The 24,107-nt window shown below is 45.8% G+C and overlaps 1 protein-coding gene across 1 annotated transcript in view; it reads right to left on the bottom strand.

Moving 5' to 3' along the window:
- The window catches only part of TIMM8A (translocase of inner mitochondrial membrane 8A), a 30,843-nt gene extending 17,736 nt beyond the window's left edge, over positions 1-13,107 (bottom strand). The window contains exon 1 of the mRNA XM_044306672.1: positions 12,980-13,107. Within this exon, the coding sequence (XP_044162607.1) occupies positions 12,980-13,087 (108 nt within the window). The 5' untranslated portion in view covers positions 13,088-13,107. The remainder of the gene's footprint in view (positions 1-12,979) is intronic.
- Between the last annotated feature and the right edge of the window lie 11,000 nt (positions 13,108-24,107).

Below are 24,107 nucleotides of genomic sequence, written 5' to 3'. Positions count from 1 at the left end.
AAAAATGATCAGCGTCTGCCTGTACACATTACAAAAATAAAATAAAATACAAGTATGCCGGTTACACTTTAACCCCTTCCTAACAGAGCCTCTATTTTCAAATCTGACATGTCACTTTATGTGGTAATAATTTTGGAGCGCTTTTACTTATCCAAACTATTCTGATAATGTTTTCCCATGACACATCATACTTCATGTTAGTGGCAAATTTGACTCAATGTGTTTTACCTAAATGAATAAAAAATAATCACCAGTCGCTCCGCTCTTGATTGTAAGGGCCCACCAGAGCGATTAGCTTGGGGGATACATGGGGGCAATGACCCCCATATTTTATTATAGAATTATTAGGCAGTTTGTGTTCTCTACCCTTCTATTTACCTCATAGAAGCTGAATCCGGTTGGAGCTAGTTCTGTTTACGTTGAAGATTCTGGATGGCAACTGAAGCGGAGCTGCTAATTGGTTGCTGTCCTGTTGCTGGGGAAGATTTCCAGCTCTGTGACTTGTCCCTGCCCACAAGACGGGAAATTTGTCCCCTTTATATTCCCAGGTTCGCCGCTACCTCAGGGCAGTCGTCGCGGATCTGGACAGCGCCCTCCCTCCCTTAATTTTGTGCCATCTGTCGCTGTGCTTTATTAGAGGGGCTGTATCGCTCAGCTGAGTGGATCTTGGTCTATATGGATGGTTTTAAATTAGTATTTATTGTTATGGTTTTAATTATTAATTAAATTATTTATTGGTTTTAATTTTTGTTACCCTTAATAAAGCACTTCGGCCATTTCTATTCCATTAAGAAAAAAGTTGTCAGTGTTGTTATTTATCTAATCACATATGGTTGAGGAGGAGTGGTATCATTTGCCTCCATGTTAAGGACCTGTGTTCAACATGATGTCACCATGTGATCATGCTGGGAGCGCGTGGTGACGTCATGATGTAATCGTGCTTAGCGCAGGTGATTTATCCTACACTGTTGATCAGCTGTATTCGTTTGAATAGGACGGAGCCATCCCATTGGAGTGTTTGGGACAGAGGAGATGTAATTACACTGCTCACTGCCGAGAGGTGAATGGTGAGCACAATATAGCGCTGATACGAGAGTAGCTTTCTCTTTGTATCTCGGACCCTAAGGATAGGAAGAGAACTCCTTTTAAAAACATGGTGGTGAGATTTCAAGATTTTGCTTTTGTATTGCCGATTTTCTATTTTAATATATTTTTTTAACATGTCATGGGTTAACTGTAAAACAAACCTCAATATTTATTTCCCCGATTTTGCAGTTTACAGAAACACCCCATCTGTGGTTGAAAACTGTTGTACTGGCACACTGCAGTGCTCAGAAGGGAAGGAGCGCCATATGGTTTTGGGAGGGCAGATTTTGCTGAACTGCTTTTAAGGCACCAAGCAGCATTTGAAGAGACCCTGAGGCTGACATAGTAGCCCCAATTAAAGGGGGAATACAGCCCCTAGAGAGGCTGTACAGTACTATACGGACACCTGTGCACGCTTGATTAGTGTCGTATATATGTAAAGAGGATTGCGGAAAGTCACTTCCTGCTGTGACATACAAGTACATCTCATGTCGACAAGGGGTTAAAAACACTGCATCTCCTCTCTAGGGAATAAAAATGCCATAAAAGACAGGGGGGGGGGGGGGGGGGAAATGCCACCATAGAAAACCATAAAACTGCATGCGGTATGGAAGAAACTGCAAGCAGTTCGAAAACGGAAAAGGATCTGCTCAGAATGCATCAGTTTGCCTCCGAGCAGTCACCATTCCGCTTTGGAGACGGACACCAAAATGCTGCTTGCAGGGTTTTGGTGTCCGTCTGACAAAACTGAGCCAAACGGATCCGTTCTGACACACAATGGGAACGGATCAGTTTACCATTGACTTTCAATGGTGTTCAAGACGGATCCGTCTTAGCTATGTTACAGATAATACAAATGGATCCATTCTGAACGGATGCAGACGGTTGTATTATCTGAACAGATCCGTCAGTGACGGATCCGCACAAAACGCGAGTGTGAAAGTAGCCTAACTAAACCATTGTTACAATTTTAATATGTTGCCCCTAATAAAACTATTTCTAATATACTTTGTTAATTGAGCTGTCAGCGGTGTACGGAGAACTGAGTTTTAGGCGCTTTAGGGAAGTAAAAAGTGTCAAAAATAGAAAAATCGATTAATACGATATATTAGAGATGGTTTTATTAGGCCATTAGGGACAACATATTAAAAACGGTAACAAACGTTTAATTACTTATTAACCCCTTAACGCAAAACGCGTGCATGTACTGCGGGGGAAGCAGTGCCAGAACGGATTCCGACGTACATGCAAGGTGGGCTGATCGGACGGGTGCAGCAGCTGCGCCTGCCCGATCACTGCAGGGGCCCGTCAGTCCCTGATAGCCGTGCCCCTGCTGTATCCTTTCTATGACATCGGCATAGAAGGAGGTTGCGGCGAATGAGGGAGCCCATCGGGTCCCCGCGCTGCTGTGACAGGGACCCGATGAGTGAGTGACAAGACAGCCTGATGCAGTACAGAGGCTGCCCAATGCCTTGCATCAGGACCTGCCTTCTACGGGTGCCGAGGAGATCCAGCCCCAGGCCCGGTCTCCTAGGCAACCTGTTAATGTATTAATCAGTGTAATACACTAACAGGCAATGCATTACAATACAAATGTATTGTAATGCATTGCAGAGGGGATCAGACCCCCAAAAGTTTAAGTCCCTAGAGTGGGACAAAGTTTAAAAAATAAATAAAAATAAAATAGAACACACACATATATTAGGTATTGCCGCGTCCGTAACGACCGGCTCTATAAATATATAACATGACCCTCCCCATCTGATAAACCGCATAAAAAAATAAAATAAAAACCATGTCAAAAAATTCTCTCACCTTACATCACAAAAAGTGCAACACCAAGTGATCAAAAGGGCATATGTCCCACAAAATTGTACCAAGAAAAAGGGTCACCTGATCCAGCAAAAAATGAGCCCCTACATAAGAAAAACCGCTCAAAAAACTAAATATATTAAAATATTTTTTTATTTAAAAAATGTTACTGTGTTAAAGTGAAAAAGCTAAATTATACATATTAGGTATCGCCGCTTCCGTAACAACCAGCTCTATAAAAATATCACATAACCTAACCTCTTAGGTGAACACTGTAAAAAATGTTTGAATAAAAACTGTGAAAAAAAGCCATTATTGTCACCTTATATCACAAAAATTGCAACACCAAGTGATCAAAAAAAGGCGTATGCCCCCCAAAATAGTACCAATTAAACAGTCACCTTATCCCGCAAAAAATGAGACTCCAACTAAGACAATCATAAAAAAATAAATTAAAAAAATGCTATTATTCTTTAAAAAACCTTAAGAAAAAAAGTATACATATTAAGTATTTCCACGTCCGTAACAATCTGCTCTATAAAAATGGCACATGATCTAACCCCTCAGGTGAACACTGTTAAAATAAAATCTGTGCTAAAACAATTTTTTGGTCACAATGATCAAAAAAACAAAAAGAACCCCAAAAAAAATAATGAAAATAAATACGTCAACTCTTCTTGCAAAAAAAAGGGGCCATTGCACAAGATGATTGGCATAAAAATAAAATATGGCGTTTAGAAAATGAAGACAAAAACAATTTACGTTTTGTGGACGATATATTCATAGTCTGGGAAGGCACAGAGGATGAGTGCAATCAGTTTGTTGATTATATGAATGAAAATGACATGGGCATGACTTTCACCATGAATTTTGGAGGAGACAAGTTGGAATTCCTGGATGTGGCTGTCCTGGTGGAAGGCGACGAGTTGGTCACGGAGGGCTTTCGTAAGCCCACGGCGACCAACTCCTTGCTCCACCACGACAGCTTCCACCCAGGGAGTGTTAAAAAAGCCGTACCATACGGACAATTTATTAGACTAAGACGTATAAATAGCAAAGACAGCGGTTATCGGAGACAGGCTAATGACCTTAAACAACGTCTAGTGAAAAGAGGCTATCCTGAGGACACACTCAATAGAGACATGGCAAGAGTGGAGGAAAATTTCTCACAGGATTTTCTCTTGAGGGGCGAGAACCAGAAAAAAGATAAAGATGCAGATCCATCTAGGAGGTACTAGATTTGCGTTCTCCTTTAAATACAGCCTATGGCTGACCGTATCCGATCAGTCATATTTAAAAACTGGGATGTTTTAAGGAGGGACGCAACTCTAAATGAGCTGACAGGACAAAGACCCCTCGTCTCCTTTAGAAGGAGTCACACTGTCAAGGATAAACTCGTTAGGAGTAGGCTCCAAAAAGATAGCAGGAGAAACTGGCTCAAAAGTAATCTACCAAAAGGCAATTACAGATGTGGAAACTGTTCACTTTGCACCAATAATTCGCAGAAAAGGATTATTGAATTTGCCGGTATCCGGCACACAGTCAGTACCTTTATTAACTGCCGTAGTACTCACGTAGTGTATTTATTGTTGTGCACATGTGGACGTTTCTATATCGGTAAAACTATCAGATGTCTCTTTGAACGAATAAGAGAACACTTTAATTCTATCAAAACTGGCAAAGGCTGCCCTAGACTGATAGAACATATTAGAAGTGCTCATAATGGTGATACGAGTTGTATCTCTTTTTCTGGATTGGAAATTGTATCCACGCCCCCACAAGGGGGAGATAGACACCGCCTCTTGTTGCGGAGAGAAGCCAAATGGATATTACGTACACAAGCCTTAGGGGAACTAGGACTTAATGATAGAAATGATTTAAGTCCTTTTTTGTAATATCTCAAATATGTAGGGTTCTTTTCTGCCCAATATGTGTGTATTCCTTGGATGTTGCATCCGCATTGTTTCTATATTGTTTTAATATGTATGTTGTCTCAGCCACCTCCTTTATGCTGACGTGACCTGGGTTGTCAGTTTCTATGACAACAGTCCACGCCAGCATTTAAAAAGGAGTCATGCACCAGCACGCATTGACGTTCAGCCAGATGAAGCGCACTTAGCGCGAAACGGCCGCCGCTGATCAATGAGTGCTGTGAATTGTCTACCCCCTGCCTGATGTCATCGTGGATTAAATAAAGCTGTAAATCCTTTTTGACCACACCGGTGAGTGCCGCTACTTTCTTCCGTTCTACATTACCTTCTACCTACATAAGAAAAAGTGAAAAAGCTAAATTATACATATTAGGTATCGCCGCTTCCGTAACAACCAGCTCTATAAAAATATCACATAACCTAACCTCTTCGGTGAACACTGTAAAAAATGTTTGAATAAAAACTGTGAAAAAAAGCCATTATTGTCACCTTATATCACAAAAATTGCAACACCAAGTGATCAAAAAAAGGCGTATGCCCCCCAAAATAGTACCAAACAGTCACCTTATCCCGCAAAAAATGAGACTCCAACTAAGACAATCATAAAAAAAAAAAAAAAAGCTATGGCTCTCAGACATAATTTTTTTGGTTTCAAAAATGCTATTATTGTTTAAAAAACCTTAAGAAAAAAAGTATACATATTAGGTATTTCCACGTCCGTAACAATCTGCTCTATAAAAATGGCACATGATCTAACCCCCTCAGGTGAACACTGTTAAAATAAAATCTGTGCTAAAACAATTTTTTGTTCACAATGATCAAAAAAACAAAAAGAACCCCAAAAAAATAATGAAAATAAATACGTCAACTCTTCCTGCAAAAAAAAAGGGGCCATTGCACAAGATGATTGGCATAAAAATAAATATGGCGTTTAGAAAATGAAGACAAAAACAATTTTTTTCTCAAAAATGCTTTATTATATAAAAGAAAGTAGACATATTTGATATAATTGCGTCCGTAACAACCTTCTCTATAAAAATAGCATGTGATCTACCCTGTCAGATGAATGTTGTAAAAAATAAAAATGAAAATAAAAATAAAAAATGAAAATAAGAACAGTGCCAAAATAGTAATTTTTGGTTACCTTGACTCACAAAAACCGTAATATAGAGCAATTCAAAATCACATGTACCAAAATGGGGTCACTTTTTGGGAGTTTCTACTGTAAGGGTGCATCAGAGGGGTTTCAAATGGGACATTTCATCTAAAAACCAGTTCAGGTAAATCTGCCTTCCAAAAAAACATACAGCGCTTTTTCTTCTGCGCCCTGCCGTGTGCCCTTACATCAGTTTACGACCACATGTGGGGTGTTTCTATAAACCGCAGAACAAAAAGGTATAAATATTAAGTTTTGTTTGGCTGTTAACCCTCGATGTGTTAACCACTTGCCCCCTTCCTGACCAGGCCTAATTTAGCAAATCTGACAAGTCTCACTTTATGTGGTAAAAACTTTGGAACGCTTTTACTTATCCAAGTCATTCAAAGATTGTTTTCTCGTGACACATTGTACTTCATGATAGTCATAAATTTGAGTCAATATATTAATCACCTTTATTTATGAAAAAAAATAAAAATTTACCCCAAATTTTTTAAAATTTACAATTTTCGAAATTAAAATTTCTGTTTTTAAAACAGAAAGTGATACCTCAAAATATTTATTACTTAACATTCCCCATATGTCTACTTTATGTTGGCATCATTTTGGAAATGTCATTTTTTTATTTTTTTTTAGCACGTTAGAAGGCTTAGAAGCAATTCTTACAATTTTTTCGAAAATTGACAAAACCTACTTTTTAAAGACCAGTTCAGGTCTGAAGTCCATTTGTGAGGCCTACATAGTGGATATCCACATAAATGATTTATTTAACTTTTTTCATCACCCATAAGGTCATACAAGACCTCTGGGGGACATTTAACATTAATTTTTTCCCACTGTTGATTTCTCTTGTAACTGGGGCTGATATAGTAGCCCCAGTTACAGGAGAAATGCACCCCCCAAAGAGGCTGTACAGCCTCAGTGCAGGGCTGATCGAAGTCTCTGAAAGACCTCACAGCTCCTGCACTCACCCGGCTCCAGCGGTCACATTCCCTGGAGACCATGCTGATTGGTCTCCAGGTGAAAACAGGGGGGGGGGGGGGGATCGCGGGGTGGAGTGTGAATGTACCGATCTCCCTCTCCTGCCAGCGCTAATGAGAGGGAGGCGGTGTTCAGGGCTTACAGTTTAACATTGCGATCGCGATGCCTAGATTAAATACCGAGCTCCCTCTCTGACCGGCAGTAATGAGAGGGAGCTGGTACATGCATTTGTGATCGCTCTGACTGCTTGTAAGAGCGATCAAAAGCCCGGAGACCAGGAAAAAAGGTCTCAGGGTAAAGCTTCATATTCTTAGCTGTCAGGAGGGAGCTCAGTCACGGAGCTTCTATGTACAGGGGCTGAGCACAGGGGGGAAAGCTGAAGGATGTTTTAGAACGTACCTTCAGAAATAGAGATCCACCTCCTGGACGTTTATAGTGAATGGGCAGACGGGAGGTGGCTAAAGAAAAAAAAACTGGTCCTTAAAAAGTGGGTTTTGAAAATTTTCTTAATTTTACGATTTGCTTTTAAAATTCTAAGCCTTGTAACGTCCTAAAAAATAAAATGACATTTCCAAAATGATGCCTACATAAAGTAGACATATGGGGAATGTTAAAGGGATTCTGTCACCAAGTTTTGGGCTATAGAGCTGCGGACATGCACGGCTAGATCGCCGCTAGCATGTCCGCAATATACCGGTCCTATAGCGCTGTGTGATTTTATTTTCTTTAAAAAAAGGATTTTAGAGATATGTAAATTTGTCTTGTAGGTGCCCAAGGTGCTGTACGAACCTTCCTGGTGCCCAGCCACGCCCGCCTGTGAAGGAGCCCAGCACCACCCATGTCCTCCGAATCTCCTCCTTTCATCAACGATAGATTGTCGTAATCTCACGATGACCGAGCTCTCGCAGTTCTTTCCCTGAGGCTGATGCCAGCACAGGAAAGGAACATTATACCGGCACTGCACATGCGCGAGCTCGCACATCGCGGGATTACGGCAATCTACCTGTGATGAAAGGAGGAGATTCGGAGGACAGGCGGTGCTGGGCTCCTTCACAGGCGAGGGTGGCTGGGCACCAAGAAGGTCCGTATAGCTCCTTGGGCACCTACAAGACTAATTTACAGTCGTCGCCAAAGGTTTTGAGAATTACATAAATATTGAAAATTGGAAAAGTTGCTGCTTAAGTACTCCAAGAATGTTATGAAGAGTGATCAGATGAATTGCATAGCCCTTCTTTGCCATGAAAATTTACTTAATCCCCAAAAAACCTTTCCACTGCATTTCATTGCTGTCATTAAAGGACCTGCTGAGATCATTTCAGTAATTGTCTTGTTAACTCAGGTGAGAATGTTGACGAGCACAAGGCTGGAGATCATTATGTCAGGCTGATTGGGTTAAAATGGCAGACTTGACCTGTTAAAAGGAGATCACCCTCCTTTTAACAGGTCAAGTCTGCCATTTTAACCCAATCAGCCTGACATAATGATGTCAGGCTTGAAATCATTCTTTTTCCATTGTTAACCATGGTGACCTGCAAAGAAACGCATGCAGCCATCATTGCGTTGCATAACAATGGCTTCACAGGCAAGGATATTGTGGCTACTTAGATTGCACCTCAAATCAACAATTTATAGGATCATCAAGAACTTCAAGGAAAGAGGTTCCATTCTAGTTAAGAAGGCTTCAGGGCATCCAAGAAAGTCCAGCAAGCGCCAGGATCGTCTCCTAAAGAGGATTCAGCTGCGGGATCGGAGTGCCACCAGTGCAGAGCTTGCTCAGGAATGGCAGCAGGCAGGTGTGAGCGCATCTGCACGCACAGTGAGGCAAAGACTTTTGGAAGATGGCCTGGTGTCAAGGGCAGCAAAGAAGCCACTTCTCTAAAAGAAAAACATCAGGGACAGATTGATCTTCTGCAGAAAATATGTTGAATGGACTGCTGAGGACTGGGGCAAAGTCATATTCTCCGATGAAGCCTCTTTCCGATTGTTTGGGGCATCAGGAAAAAGGCATGTCCGGAGAAGAAAAGGTGAGCACTACCATCAGTCCTGTGTCATGCCAACAGTAAAGCATCCTGAGACCATTCATGTGTGGGGTTGCTTCTCATCCAAGGGAGTGGGCTCACTCACAATTTTGCCCAAAAACACAGCCATGAATAAAGAATGGTACCAAAACACCCTCCAACAGCAACTTCTTCCAATAATCCAACAACAGTTTGGTGAAGAACAATGCATTTTCCAGCACGATGGAGCACCGTGCCATAAGGCAAAAGTGATAACTAAGTGGCTCGGGGACCAAAGCGTTGACATTTTGGGTCCATGGCCTGGAAACTCCCCAGATCTTAATCCCATTGAGAACTTGTGGTCAATCCTCAAGAGGCGGGTGGACAAACAAAAACCCACTAATTCTGACAAACACCAAGAAGTGATTATGAAGAATGGGTTGCTATCAGTCAGGAATTGGCCCAGAAGTTGATTGAGAGCATGCCCAGTCGAATTGCAGAGGTCCGGAAAAAGAAGGGCCAACACTGCAAATACTGACTCTCTGCATAAATGTCATGTAATTGTCGATAAAAGCCTTTGAAACGTATGAAGTGCGTGTAATTATATTTCACTACATCACAGAAACAACTGAAACAAAGATCTAAAAGCAGTTTAGCAGCAAACTTTGTGAAAACTAATATTTGTGTCATTCTCAAAACTTTTGGCCACGACTGTACATATCTCTAAAATCCTTTTTTAAAGAAAATAAAATCACACAGCGCTATAGGACCGGTATATTATGGACATGCTAGCGGCGATCTAGCCGTGCATGTCCGCATCTCTATAGCCCAAAACTTGGTGACAGAATCCCTTTAAGTAATAAATATTTTATGAGGTATCACTTTCTGTTTTAAAAGCAGAGAAATAGAAATTTTTAAAATTGCAAATGTTTCAATATTTTGGGCAAAGCCAAATTCACACGGACGTTATTTTGCCACTTTTCTATACCCGGACAAAAGTCTATACCCGGAAGTGATGTAGCTGGACCGGAAGTCACGCAGACGCTTCGGAATCAGCTGGAGGAGGGTGTGTGCGCGCTGCGCAAGCGCATTCTGCTAAAGTATGTTAATCTGGCAGAACGCCCCTGCATTTTCCCAGCCCTCCATTTCATTACCATCCATCTCTTTACCATCAAAGGCGGCATAGAGGTAGTTTTAGCAAATGCCGAGCGCAGCGAGGCCGAGCCCACAAGGGTACAAATCAATGTAGATTACGGGCTCACGGCGTTCTGCCAGATTACTATATTTTAGCCGAATGCGCTTGCGCAGCGCGCACACCCCCTCCTACAGCAGTGTGCACAGTGTGAGAGCGGCCTTCATGTGCCCCTCTACATCCAGCAGTGTGCACAGTGTGAGAGCGGCCTTCATGTGCCCCTCTACATCCAGCAGTGTGCACAGTGTGAGAGCGGCCTTCATGTGCCCCTCTACATCCAGCAGTGTGCACAGTGTGAGAGCGGCCTTCATGTGCCCCTCTACATCCAGCAGTGTGCACAGTGTGAGAGCGGCCTTCATGTGCCCCTCTACATCCAGCAGTGTGCACAGTGTGAGAGCGGCCTTCATGTGCCCCTCTACATCCAGCAGTGTGCACAGTGTGAGAGCGGCCTTCATGTCCCCCTCTACATCCAGCAGTGTGCACAGTGTGAGAGCGGCCTTCATGTCCCCCTCTACATCCAGCAGTGTGCACAGTGTGAGAGCGGCCTTCATGTGCCCCTCTACATCCAGCAGTGTGCACAGTGTGAGAGCGGCCTTCATGTGCCCCTCTACATCCAGCAGTGTGCACAGTGTGAGAGCGGCCTTCATGTGCCCCTCTACATCCAGCAGTGTGCACAGTGTGAGAGCGGCCTTCATGTGCCCCTCTACATCCAGCAGTGTGCACAGTGTGAGAGCGGCCTTCATGTGCCCCTCTACATCCAGCAGTGTGCACAGTGTGAGAGCGGCCTTCATGTGCCCCTCTACATCCAGCAGTGTGCACAGTGTGAGAGCGGCCTTCATGTGCCCCTCTACATCCAGCAGTGTGCACAGTGTGAGAGCGGCCTTCATGTGCCCCTCTACATCCAGCAGTGTGCACAGTGTGAGAGCGGCCTTCATGTGCCCCTCTACATCCAGCAGTGTGCACAGTGTGAGAGCGGCCTTCATGTGCCCCTCTACATCCAGCAGTGTGCACAGTGTGAGAGCGGCCTTCATGTGCCCCTCTACATACAGCAGTGTGCACAGTGTGAGAGCGGCCTTCATGTGCCCCCCTACATACAGCAATGTGCACAGTGTGAGAGCAGCCTTCATGTGCCCCCCTACATACAGCAGTGTGCACAGTGTGAGAGCGGCCTTCATGTGCCCCTCTACATCCAGCAGTGTGCACAGTGTGAGAGCGGCCTTCATGTGCTCCTCTACATCCAGCAGTGTGCACAGTGTGAGAGCAGCCTTCATGTCCCCCTCTACATACAGCAGTGTGCACAGTGTGAGAGCGGCCTTCATGTGCCCCTCTACATACAGCAATGTGCACAGTGTGAGAGCAGCCTTCATGTGCCCCTCTACATACAGCAGTGTGCACAGTGTGAGAGCGGCCTTCATGTGCCCCTCTACATCCAGCAGTGTGCACAGTGTGAGAGCGGCCTTCATGTGCCCCTCTACATCCAGCAGTGTGCACAGTGTGAGAGCGGCCTTCATGTGCCCCTCTACATCCAGCAGTGTGCACAGTGTGAGAGCGGCCTTCATGTGCCCCTCTACATACAGCAGTGTGCACAGTGTGAGAGCGGCCTTCATGTGCCCCTCTACATACAGCAGTGTGCACAGTGTGAGAGCGGCCTTCATGTGCCCCTCTACATCCAGCAGTGTGCACAGTGTGAGAGCGGCCTTCATGTGCCCCTCTACATCCAGCAGTGTGCACAGTGTGAGAGCGGCCTTCATGTGCCCCTCTACATCCAGCAGTGTGCACAGTGTGAGAGCGGCCTTCATGTGCCCCTCTACATCCAGCAGTGTGCACAGTGTGAGAGCAGCCTTCATGTGCCCCTCTACATACAGCAGTGTGCAGTGTGAGAGCGGTCTTCATGTCCCCCTCTACATACAGCAGTGTGCACAGTGTGAGAGCGGCCTTCATGTGCCCCTCTACATACAGCAGTGTGCACAGTGTGAGAGCGGCCTTCATGTGCCCCTCTACATCCAGCAGTGTGCACAGTGTGAGAGCGGCCTTCATGTGCCCCTCTACATACAGCAGTGTGCACAGTGTGAGAGCGGCCTTCATGTGCCCCTCTACATCCAGCAGTGTGCACAGTGTGAGAGCAGCCTTCATGTGCCCCTCTACATACAGCAGTGTGCACAGTGTGAGAGCGGCCTTCATGTGCCCCTCTACATACAGCAGTGTGCACAGTGTGAGAGCGGCCTTCATGTGCCCCTCTACATCCAGCAGTGTGCACAGTGTGAGAGCGGCCTTCATGTGCCCCTCTACATCCAGCAGTGTGCACAGTGTGAGAGCGGCCTTCATGTGCCCCTCTACATCCAGCAGTGTGCACAGTGTGAGAGCGGCCTTCATGTGCCCCTCTACATCCAGCAGTGTGCACAGTGTGAGGGCGGCCTTCATGTGCCCCTCTACATACAGCAGTGTGCACAGTGTGAGAGCGGCCTTCATGTGCCCCTCTACATCCAGCAGTGTGCACAGTGTGAGAGCGGCCTTCATGTGCCCCTCTACATCCAGCAGTGTGCACAGTGTGAGAGCGGCCTTCATGTGCCCCCCTACATACAGCAATGTGCACAGTGCGGTGCCCGCCTTCACCATTAGGGATTACAGCACCGAGCCTGCAGTCTCCGGTCACATCCAGTGCGTCAGTCGTGCAGCCCGGGAGGCTAGCAGTACCGCAGCACGTACCCAGCACAGTGTGAGAGCAGCCTTCATGTGCCCCTCTTCATACAGTAATGTACACATTAGGGATTACAGCACCGAGCCGGCAGTCTCCGGTCACATCCAGCAGTACCGCAGCACGTACCCAGCACAGCTCCGTCAGCTGATGCACCAGTCCTTGGAAGCGCTGCTTCTGAGTCTCTGCTTCAATGAAAGTCTGTAACTCCGGGTCCGCTGCTGCCGCCGCCGCCATATTGCAGAGCACTCAGTGACCTTCAGCATGCTCCGGAACCGGATCTCTGGGCAGTAGTGCAGCGCCCGGGGCCATGCCGCCATCTTGTGGCACTAGCCGTGTGGAGGTCTTCAGATGTGTGTGACTAGCATTTAGATGGACATGCACCCAGAGTGACCCTATCAAATGCAAGATCTTTTGTGTGATAAAGTCCAGGAATCTGAATAGATGAAAATGGGGGAAATCAGGCTGATTTCACATGTGCGCAGTTTGGCTGATTTCCGGCATATTTGCTGTGTTGCTGCTGGATCTCTGCCAGACGTTATTATAGTTAATGGGGCCAACCAGGGGCGTAGTGCGGGGGGACAGCCGGAGTCCCCCAATCCCTGCTTCACTGTTCCGCAGATCTTCAGTGTTCTAACAAAAATCCTTACTTCGTGAAAATACCTTACCCCTCGTGACTTCCGGGGGTGTGCGCCTCAGCGCAAGCGCACTACCACGGCATGGGTAAGATAAAATTACATGGAGCGCTGACTCATGGACACCGCGCGTGCGCCGTCAGCGGTAAGGAGATCTGACGGTCTTTTCTCCTTACCCTCACACTGCGCACGCATGGATTGTGAAATCTACTTACCCTCACAAGGGTTAGGGTTATGCCCCCCAATATGCTGCCCCCACCACGCATCCCCCAGATGGCTGATAGTGCTGGGAGCAAAAGGAGACTTCACAATCCGCATGTGCGCACTGTGAGGGTAAGGAGAAAAGACTGTCAGATCTCCTAACCCCTGACAGCGCACGCGCGGTGTCCGTGAGTCAGCGCTCCATGTAATTTTATCTAATCCGTGCCACAGTAGTGCACTTGCGCTGAGGCACACACCCCCGGAAGTCACGAGGGGTAAGGTATTTTCACGAAGTAAGGATTTTTGTTAGAACAACCGGCGCTGTTGGCTGTGTGGGAGGAGAGGTGAAAGCCCAGGAACCAGCTTCCTGCACAACCAGCAGCGCAATGTGTGTGCGTCGTGCTGCTGCTGAGGAACGCAGGATGTGTCGCTCATCAGGGAAACGGGTGAGCTGGAGAGGGGAGTAGAGGCCAAGGGAGGACATAATGTCACGGATGATGTTGCAGAAAGCTGGAACTTATTAATAAGCATCCCACTGGCTTGATCCCAAACTAAGGAGCATATGGGTGAGCCCTGTAAAATCCCTAGAGCTCTCCCTGACTGCTATGCCCATGCAAGGGTTTCTATGGTAGACGATTGTATGTCCACGTACCTAATACTGTGTGACACCTGAAAATCCTATAATAGTGAGGGGGGCACGACCACCGGCTGCCTGCACATAATACGGACAGAGTCAGGGTCATCTAGAATCAAGCCAGCAAGGAAACACAAATAAAGGAAAAGGACTTATCTGAGGACGCAGCAGCCTCCAGCAGTGAAACCTAATCCAGGGAGTAGTATAAACTGCAAAGTGAGGCAGTATGGGAGGGAATATAAAGGGAGACAATTAGTCTAAATACGTGACACCTGGGAGAAGGAAAGGAAATGACAAAGTGGAACCAAAACAAAGAACGTCATGCAAGAGGTAGAGAAGAATGTCTGTCAGACCTTTTCACAGAACTGGCGGTGACACATAACTACAGTGAGGGGGCACAAAGATGGGAATTACCACTGTGAAGGGGCCACAAGGAGGACATAACTACTGTGAGGGGGCAGAAAGGTGGGCATAACTACTGTGAAGGGGCCACAAGGAGGCCATAACTACTGTGAAGGGGCCACAAGGAGGACATAACTACTGTGAAGGGGCCACAAGGAGGCCATAACTACTGTGAAGGGGCCACAAGGAGGACATAACTACTGTAAAGGGGCCACAAGGAAGACATAACTACTGTAAGGGGGCCTAATGTGGGCAACACTGCAGTGCGGGGTTACAATGTGGGCATGTCTGCTCTAAAAAAGGCACAATGTGGGCATAAGTACTGTGAAGGAGCACAACGTGGGCATTAGTACTGTGTGGTAGCACTAAGGGGAAAGCAATACCCTGATTTCCCCTGATATACATTGGAATGGCTAGGTCTTACAGGGCCAGCACAGCGCCCCCCTTAGGTATTTAACAGGCACAGTCACCATCCCTTCTTTATGTTATTCTTTTTGCTCCATCACCACAGCGACCTTCTTGCGGATCCAGTGGACATCACACCGACATGCCAGTGACACTCTGGATGTGGTAGGACCAGTTGGTTCTTTCATTTATTGCATGGTATATTGGTACTGCCATGTACCCTATGATAGGTAAGTGGGACTGGGTGAGTATAGTTATGCATTGGGCGGAGTTAGAGGAGTGACTTATTGTAAAGGTGGCGGGTGCCATGCTGAATCCTTGCCCCGGGGGCTGGAAAGCCTAGCTACACCTCTGGGGCCAGCGGACATTCCGGTAGGGTGCAGCAATGACCGGATCCAGGGAACTCTCTCATGCTGATGCTCTGCCGGAATGTTGTGCCTCAGATGTTAACCAGTCGTAGACCTCATGATTTGTCAGCATCGCTAATGTGCTAAGCCTGTAGGATACTTTCAGTACAACAGGCCTCTTTCACGTGAGTAATATGGAGCATCTACATGCCGCCCCTGGGAATCTCCTGCCCCGAAACACCCATTTATGGGCGGAGTTTGCATTGGCCCAGGATGGTGCAAATTTGCCTCTGAAAATCAGGGATAGTCCCACCAAATTCGGGACAGTTGGCTACTATGCTGCACTTGGATGCCGTCCATGTCCTGTCAGTTTATTTTTCACTGACCCATTGACTTGAATGAATCGGTAGTGCATGGAAGATGGATGTAGACACAACATGCTGCAGTTTTTCCAGATTGAACAGATGATCAGGCCATTGAAATGAATGGTGTTCAGTTCTGAATCTATCCATTGTAAAAACGGACCGCATACAGACAAAAATATCCCTGGTACTGAAGACTTGGAGATTTTTCAGTTTTTTTTTATACTTTTTGACATTAACATATGAAGACTTGTTTTATTTATTTACTATTTATGTATTCTTAACAGCACCATTTTGAGGTGCATCAGGTGAATTCTATAACATGGGAGCTGGCGTTCACCATGCAGCTTAAATAATGGGACATTTTATTAGATTAGGTCACAGTGACATATCTCCTAACTAGGGTTTGGCGATATCAAAAATATTCCCACAATAACGATATTAAGAAATGTATCGCAATAACAATATATATGGCGATAAATACACATTTAGAGGGAAAAAAAACCCCTCAAAACATGTACTTGTGTTTCAGGTCTAATTGTAAAGTATAAAATCTGAGAAAAGGTTGTGGAATGAATGAGATGTGAACTCAGGACCAGGGGTGGGCTAGGAACTTAAAGGGGTATTCCCATCACGCTGTTTTATACTTACCTGCTCCCGGCACGCTGTCCACTTCATGGTTTCGGCAGGGGGCAGGCTCCATCTTGATTTAACTCTTCTCCCGGCCGGGCCGCGCGCTGGACTGAACGCGCATTCCGCCACGCATGCGCTCTGGTGACTTCTTCCTGGCAAGTATACTATACTGGTCAGGAAGAAATCACCATATCGCATGCGCTGCCTCGTCATGCGCTTTCGGGACTGCGCGCGGCCGGCCGGGAGAAAAGAAGAAGTCGTCTGAGCAAGCGCGGCCACCGTGATTCCGGAGAAGAGCGTTGGCCGTAACCAGGGGAGACGGAAGACAACAGTCTACAGTAAGTATATGTTCATTTTGGGGTGGGAATTAGTTAATTAAATATATTTAGAAAAATGATCTCTGTTAAAGAGGACCTTTCACTTGTATAAACTATGTGAACTGAGTATGCTGCCATATAGAGCGGCGCCCGGGGATCTCACTGCACTTACTATTATCCCCAGGCGCCGCTCCGTTCTCCCGTTATAGGCTCCGGTACCTTTGCTCTGTAAGTTATAGTAGGCGGGTCTTCCCTTGTCCTGTGGGCGTCTCCTTCTAGGCTGCAGCGCTGGCCAATCGCAGCGCACAGCTCACAGCCTGGGAGGTTTTTTTTTCACACACATTTAGGGTCTATTCACACTTCCGCAAAATGGGTCTGCATCCGTTCTGCAATTTTGTGGAACAGGTGTGGACCCATTTATTTTCAATGGGGCTGGAATGTGCTGTCCCCATCCGCAAAAAAATAGAACATGTCCTATTCTTGTCCGCAGTTGCGAACAAGAAAATGCATTTTCTTTGAGAGTGCTGGCGATGTGCGGTCCGCAAAATGCAGATCCGCAAAACACATACGGACGTGTGAATGGACCCTTAAAGCTTTTGCCTCGGTTACAGATATTGATGACCTATCTTTAGGATAGGTCATCAGGATCAGATCAGTAGGGGTACAACACCTGGCACCTCCGTAAATCAGCTGTCTCGAGCAGCTGAGGCACCACAATTTATACAAGGTGTGGAGCTGGACGCAGAAGGTTCTGTACTCTGTATAGTGTCACTCGCCAGTGTACTGCAGGCCACCTTAAATGGGAGTTGAGCTTCTGTACACATGCATGGCCGCTATAACATGTACAGAGCTGTGCTCCATACACAGTATAATTTCTGGTGCCGCGGCTGCCTGCAGGGTTGGTTCTATCATAAGGCAGCCCACACGGCTGCTTGAGGGCGCAGAGAAGGGGGGTCGGCAAACAATTAACTTTGCCCCGCTGAGCCTGTGTGCCACGCAGCCCGGTCCTCACGGTCTCAGTCACAGAGCGAATGGCACGCAGCTGACAGGCTGAGGCAGCAGTCGCACAAAACACACACACTGTGAGCTACGAGACCCTGGTGTATTTAAATCTCATTTAGCATGTCTTTCAGAAAAGTTTCTCCTGGGATTCAAACTCGCGACCTTTCACATCAGAGGCAAGGCACTTGAGAGCTGTATAACCAGTTACTTTAAAAATATATATATATATATCTCTATCTATCTATCTTCTACTGTAGATAACTTTGATACCTAGTGTACATCCATACTATGGATGTAGCAGAGCTGGGAGTGTTGGGGCAGCTGTCATGTGTATGGATGTACACTAGGTATCAAAGTTATCTACAGTAGAAGTCTTATATATATTTTTTTTTTAAGTAACTGGCTATACAGCTCTAATAGCTGTGTGGGTAAGTGCCTTGCCTCTGATACAGAAGGTCATGGGTTTGAATCCCAGCATAAACTTTTCTGAAAGACAGGCTAAATAAGAACACAAGCACCAAATCTTCAACACTAGAGGCTGGTGGGAACACAGGCCAGAAGAGGCCTGCATCGCATCGCTGACATGAAGGTAAGTATAAAAGTGTTTTTTTTGTTTGTTTTTTAAATACCGGACTGTTACTTTACTGCCACGAGGGAGGGGGGCTATTAGCGCCATGATACTGGCACATGGAGGGGGGAGGAGAGAGGCACTTGATACTGGCACATTAAGGGGCAAGGGGAGAGGATGGCACTATGTTATTGGCACTAGAGATGTCCCGAACTATTCGCCGGCGAATAGTTCCTGGCGAACATAGCTTGTTTGCGTTCGCCACTGCGGGCGAACATATGCGATGTTCGGTCCGCCCCCTATACATCATCATTGAGCAAACTTTGACCCTGTACCTCACAGTCAGCAGACACATTCCAGCCAATCAGCAGCAGACCCTCCCTCCCAGACCCTCCCACCTCCTATCAAATAGCAAGGACAGCATCCATCTTAGATTAATTCTGAAGCTGCAGTGTCACAAAGTTGTAATCGCAATGCGAATAATGCAGGTTATTTTAATCGCATTGCGAATGCAAGCTAAGTTCCTAATGGTTGTATTGCTAGAATTGACAAATATAGCACTATATTCTCAATCTTCGTTATATTCTAGCAATACAACCATTAGGAACCCAGCTCTAAGTTGAATTCGCAATGCGATTAATAAAACCTGCATTAATCGCATTGCGATTACAACTTTCTCAAATCCGACAGTACATTCTAGCATAGAGTCGTTCCCATGGTGATGGGGACGCTCCATGAGCACGGAAGTCCGCAGAAGCTCTAAGTTGAAATCGCAATGCGATTTATAGAACTTGAATTAATCGCATTGCGATTTCAACTTAGAACTTCTGCCGACTTCCGTGCTCATGGAGCGTCCCCATCACCATGGGAACGACTCCATGCTAGAATGTACTGTCGGATTTGAGAAAGTTGAAATCGCAATGCGATTAATTCAAGTTCTATAAATCGCATTGCGATTTCAACTTACCACGCTCTGCATTAACTATGTAATTTTCTATGGGAGTTTTGCCATGGATCCCCCTCCGGCATGCCACAGTCCAGGTGTTAGTCCCCTTGAAACAACTTTTCCATCACTATTGTGGCCACAAAGAGTCCCTGTGGGTTTTCAAATTTGCCTTCCTATTGAAGTCTATTGCGGTTCGAACATTTGCGGAAATTCGCGTTCGCCGTTTGCGAAACTGAAAATTTTATGTTCGCGACATCTCTAATTGGCAAATGGGGGGCAAGTAATGGACATGAATCATGAGGGGCAGAAATGTGAAATGATGGGGGTAGGGGGGGGGGCGCCAAAATGTAGATTCGTTTGTGTTGACAAAAATCCTTGCACCGGCCCTGGCTGCCTGAATCAGCTGGGGGTGCCGGGAGTCAGCCCCCCACCGATCTGATACTGATGACCTATCATGAAGATAGGTCATCAATATCTAGCCCAGACAACCCCTTTAATGTGATATGAGTGCAGTATATTACATGGGCAGGACGCACCACCAGCAGTCCACCACACCAGTCACCAGGGCAGCTGAGGGCCTGGGTAGACAGTTGAAGCTGAGGGCATGGGAGTGTGCCAAACTAGGGGGACTGGTGGGTAGTGGTACCATCCCAGTCTCGCCTGTTCTTGGATAAGCCCTTTTTAGCGCCAATAGTGGTAGGTCAGTGTCAAGCTACTCAGGTATATAGTAGGTCTTACATCAACATAGCATTTGTAAAAGAGTATAATAAAAGATGTGTGGATATATATAGAGATAAAAATAATAATTATAATATCTAGGATAAAAATTATATATATATATATATATATATATAAAAAAATATCTACATAAAAGATTATACACACAGATAGGAACACTACATAACGTCTCGAGTGCCTAAGAGACTGTATTTTGCAGTGTCGTACACGATATAGTGTGGTATAGTGGGGCGAATTCGTTATATCTAACAGGTAAAATCTGTTTAAAAGGATACAAGTACATATAATAAAATAATGTGGTATCATAGGTTCATTTACTCACTTCACGAGGGGGGCGGTTTACCAGGATAAGCATAAAACACCTGTAAACCAAGTACCCCCTCAGCCTGGATCGCTTCTAGAGTTTTAACGGGTGAAGGCAGCCAATCACACGGGTGCTTCTCTTCAAAGGTCTTTATTGCATTACATGTAAAAATCAGTCTCGGAAAGACATCATCGTACCTGCGGAGCTTAGCAGGAGAGAGCATAACCCTGGGAATGATGTGATTCGTTCTTTGAAGGAATGGGGCTAGGTAACCAATACTTTCAAATTTTATTAAAACTATATAGGCTTCACTATTGTGAGGGGCCACTAAGGGGGACACCAATGGGGCAGCACTATAGTGACCAGCAGTAAGGGGGCATTCTACTGTGTGGGGGCACTAAAGGGGTGGTACCACCCAATAATCTCATATGTGTCTGCAGTTGGGCTTAGCATTGTTCCCACCACCTCTTCAGCACCCAGAGATGTGGCCATCATCTGTAAGGTCAAGCCAAATCTCAGATTTAACATTGAATGTTATCCTGGACTAATGTGTATATATGCATATGCTAATCTATGCTGTGTCTTTAATATAACTGCGTATATGTTGATAATGCTGATGACTTGCCCCTAACTTTTATTTGAATTCCGCTAAAACCCCATTACTGGTATTGCATTGCACTGTAAATGTTGTGCTGTGTTCAGGACCTGAGGTCACATGGCCCCGCTATCAGCAACCGCCAGGTAAGAACACTTCCGTTACTGGCCTTAGGTCGACAGTTTTAGCACACACTCTTCACAATGAAGCAGGGATTTAGAGCTATATGGGGGAGATCAATGTATTGAAAGTTGGTGTAAATACATTGAGAAATATAGGGGGTTATCTACTAACAGAATTACTGTATGTCTATATTAGGCGTATTTCAGTTGCAGATTGCAGCGCAAAAGTTTTTTGCACCACAATCTGTGATGTTTCCCTCCTCATGCCTAGTCTAAAAAAGCGGGTGTAGCATGGGTGTGCAAAGGGGAGACGCCAGCAGGCCCGTCTCATTCATCATTTTCAACGCCTGTTTTTGGTGTAGAGAATGGTCTAAATCTGCTCAGGTAGGATCCTTTTTTGGGGGTTATTGTTCTGATGGATCAGAGGAAGGGCAAAATAATCAGTGACGTCAACACAAACTTACTGCTGACACCCTCTCCACTCTGTCAGGGGGCTCTAATTGTTTAAGCGTTTAGTAGAACAGGTTCTGTAGAAATTAGCTGACGACTGTGTAAAAGGAGTGCGCTCTTTCACGCTATAGTAGGATATTGGGCCTCTGCCCGGTTATTTATACCTAGCGCTAACATTGACCTGTAAGGCTGAGTTCACACTTGAGTTATTTGGTCAGTTTTGGCCCCATGAAGTGTGCAGTGATTCTAAGTGCGACGCCTGTCATCTGCATGTCATACGGACTCACAGTGTTATTTCACTACCACAGCAGACTCCCTATGCGTGTTACTGCAAGACACAGTGTTCTACACCACTATAAAGGCTCTCTGAGCCAGAAAATAGCAGTTTTTTTTATGAGATTCACCACGAATAAATTCGGATCAAAATGAATCTTTTTGGAACATTCAGCAAACCGTCCGAATAGAATTTTTGAGAAATTGGCTCATCTCTAGTTATAACATGTAAAATTTTGCATGCTTATATTAAGTACCTCAGTAGTGTATGGCAGTATTTGTTTCCCACTGTGTTTTTTGTTTATAAAAACATTTAGGACCTCAGTGGCGTAGCGTAGGTTGCCAGCACCTGGGGCAAGCCAAGTATTGCGCCCCCAACCTGTGACCACGCCCCTTTTTACAAATAATGCAGCAGATGTCATCTGCAGTCCTATGTAACACCACAGATAATACAGGGATAACTCTGAGTACAGATAATGTAGTAGATGGGTGTGAGGCCCCAGAATTCAGAACACACACAGTGTGACCTGAAGTCTGGGGCCAGGCTTTGGCAGTGTGGCCCAAATTCTATATCCACCCCCCCCCCCCCCCCCCAAACAGATATTATGTATGGACATAAAATACATTGCTATGAAAAATACAGGAGAATACAGCACCATACCTGTTACATCCAGTGACCTCTCCTGTGATGTAGACTTTCCTCAGCATCTTCATTTGGAGATAGGATCGTCATGACACCTTCTTTCAGTCGCGTCTCGTCTCTGCAGAGTTTCACAGAAAATGTTTGGGATTTCTCACTTTACTATCATCCTCAGATAATAGACCTCCCCTTCCCCGTAGTGCCCATAACTATAATGCCCTCTGTATAATTATAATATATACTGGCCCCTCTATATTATTATTATTTCCTCCTCTGTATTAATATTATTTATATTATAATGGCCCCCTCTGTAGTATTATAGTAATTATGCCCCCCCTTCAGCATACAGTCCCATGTAAGATACAACCTTCCCCCTGCCTTCAGCCCCTCCAGCATACAGTCCCATGTAAGACACATCACTCTCCTGCCTTCAGCCCCTTCAGCATACAGTCTCATGTAAAATACATCACTCCCCGCCTTCAGCCCCTCCAACATACAGTCCTATGTAAATAATATCACACTCCCTCTCTTTGCCATCTGCCTTCAGCCCCTCCAGCATACAGTCCCATGTAAGATACATCACTCTCCTGCCTTCAGCCCCTTCAGCATACAGTCTCATGTAAAATACATCACTCCCCGCCTTCAGCCCCTCCAACATACAGTCCTATGTAAATAATATCACACTCCCTCTCTTTGCCATCTGCCTTCAGCCCCTCCAGCATACAGTCCCATGTAAGATACATCACACCCCTGCCTTCCAGCCCTTCTTGCACAGTCCCATGTTAGGCTACTTTCACACTTGCGTTCAGGGCTCCGCTTGTGAGTTCCGTTTGAAGGCTCTCACAAGCGGCCCCGAACGCATCCGTACGGCCCTAATGCATTCTGAGTGGATGCGGATCAGTCTGGCAGCGTTCAGCCTTCGGGTGTCCGCCTGGCCGTGCGGAGGCAAACGGATCCATCTAGACTTACAATGTAAGTCAATGGGGACGGAGCCGTTTGAATTTGACACTATATGGCTCAATTTTCAAACGGATCCGTCCCCCATTGACTTTCAATGAAGCTACTCTCACACTTAGAATTTTTTCTACAATATAATGCAGACGGATCCGTTCTGAACGGATCCATTGTCTGCATTGTATGAGTGGATCCGTCTGGGCAGACCCCAGACGGATCCGCTCTGAACGCAAGTGTGAAAGTAGCCTAAAATGCATCACTCCCCCTGCCTTCAGCCCCTCCAGCATGCAGTCCTATGTAAAATACATCACTCCCCCTGCCTTCAGCCCCTCCAGCATACAGTCCCATGTAAGATACAACCCTCCCTCTGCCTTCAGCCCCTCCAGCATACAGTCCCATGTAAGACACATCACTTCCCTGCCTTAGCCCCTCCAGCATACAGTCCCATGTGAGATACAACCCCCCCTCTGCCTTCAGCCCCTCCAGCATACAGTCCCATGTAAGACACAATCCCCCTCTGCCTCAGCCCCTCCAGCATACAGTCCTATGTAAGACACATCACTTCCCTGCCTTAGCCCCTCCAGCATACAGTCCCATGTAAAATAATATCACCCCCCCTGCCTTCAGCCTCTCCAGCATACAGTCCCATGTAAATATTATCACCCCCCCCACCTTCTCTTCAGACCCCACTAACATACAGTCTCCAATACAAAGAGGATTCCTTCTCCC

Source organism: Bufo gargarizans, chromosome 9 (assembly GCF_014858855.1).
Source record: "Bufo gargarizans isolate SCDJY-AF-19 chromosome 9, ASM1485885v1, whole genome shotgun sequence".
NCBI lineage: Eukaryota > Metazoa > Chordata > Amphibia > Anura > Bufonidae > Bufo > Bufo gargarizans.
This window is presented reverse-complemented; position numbering and strand designations above follow the sequence as displayed.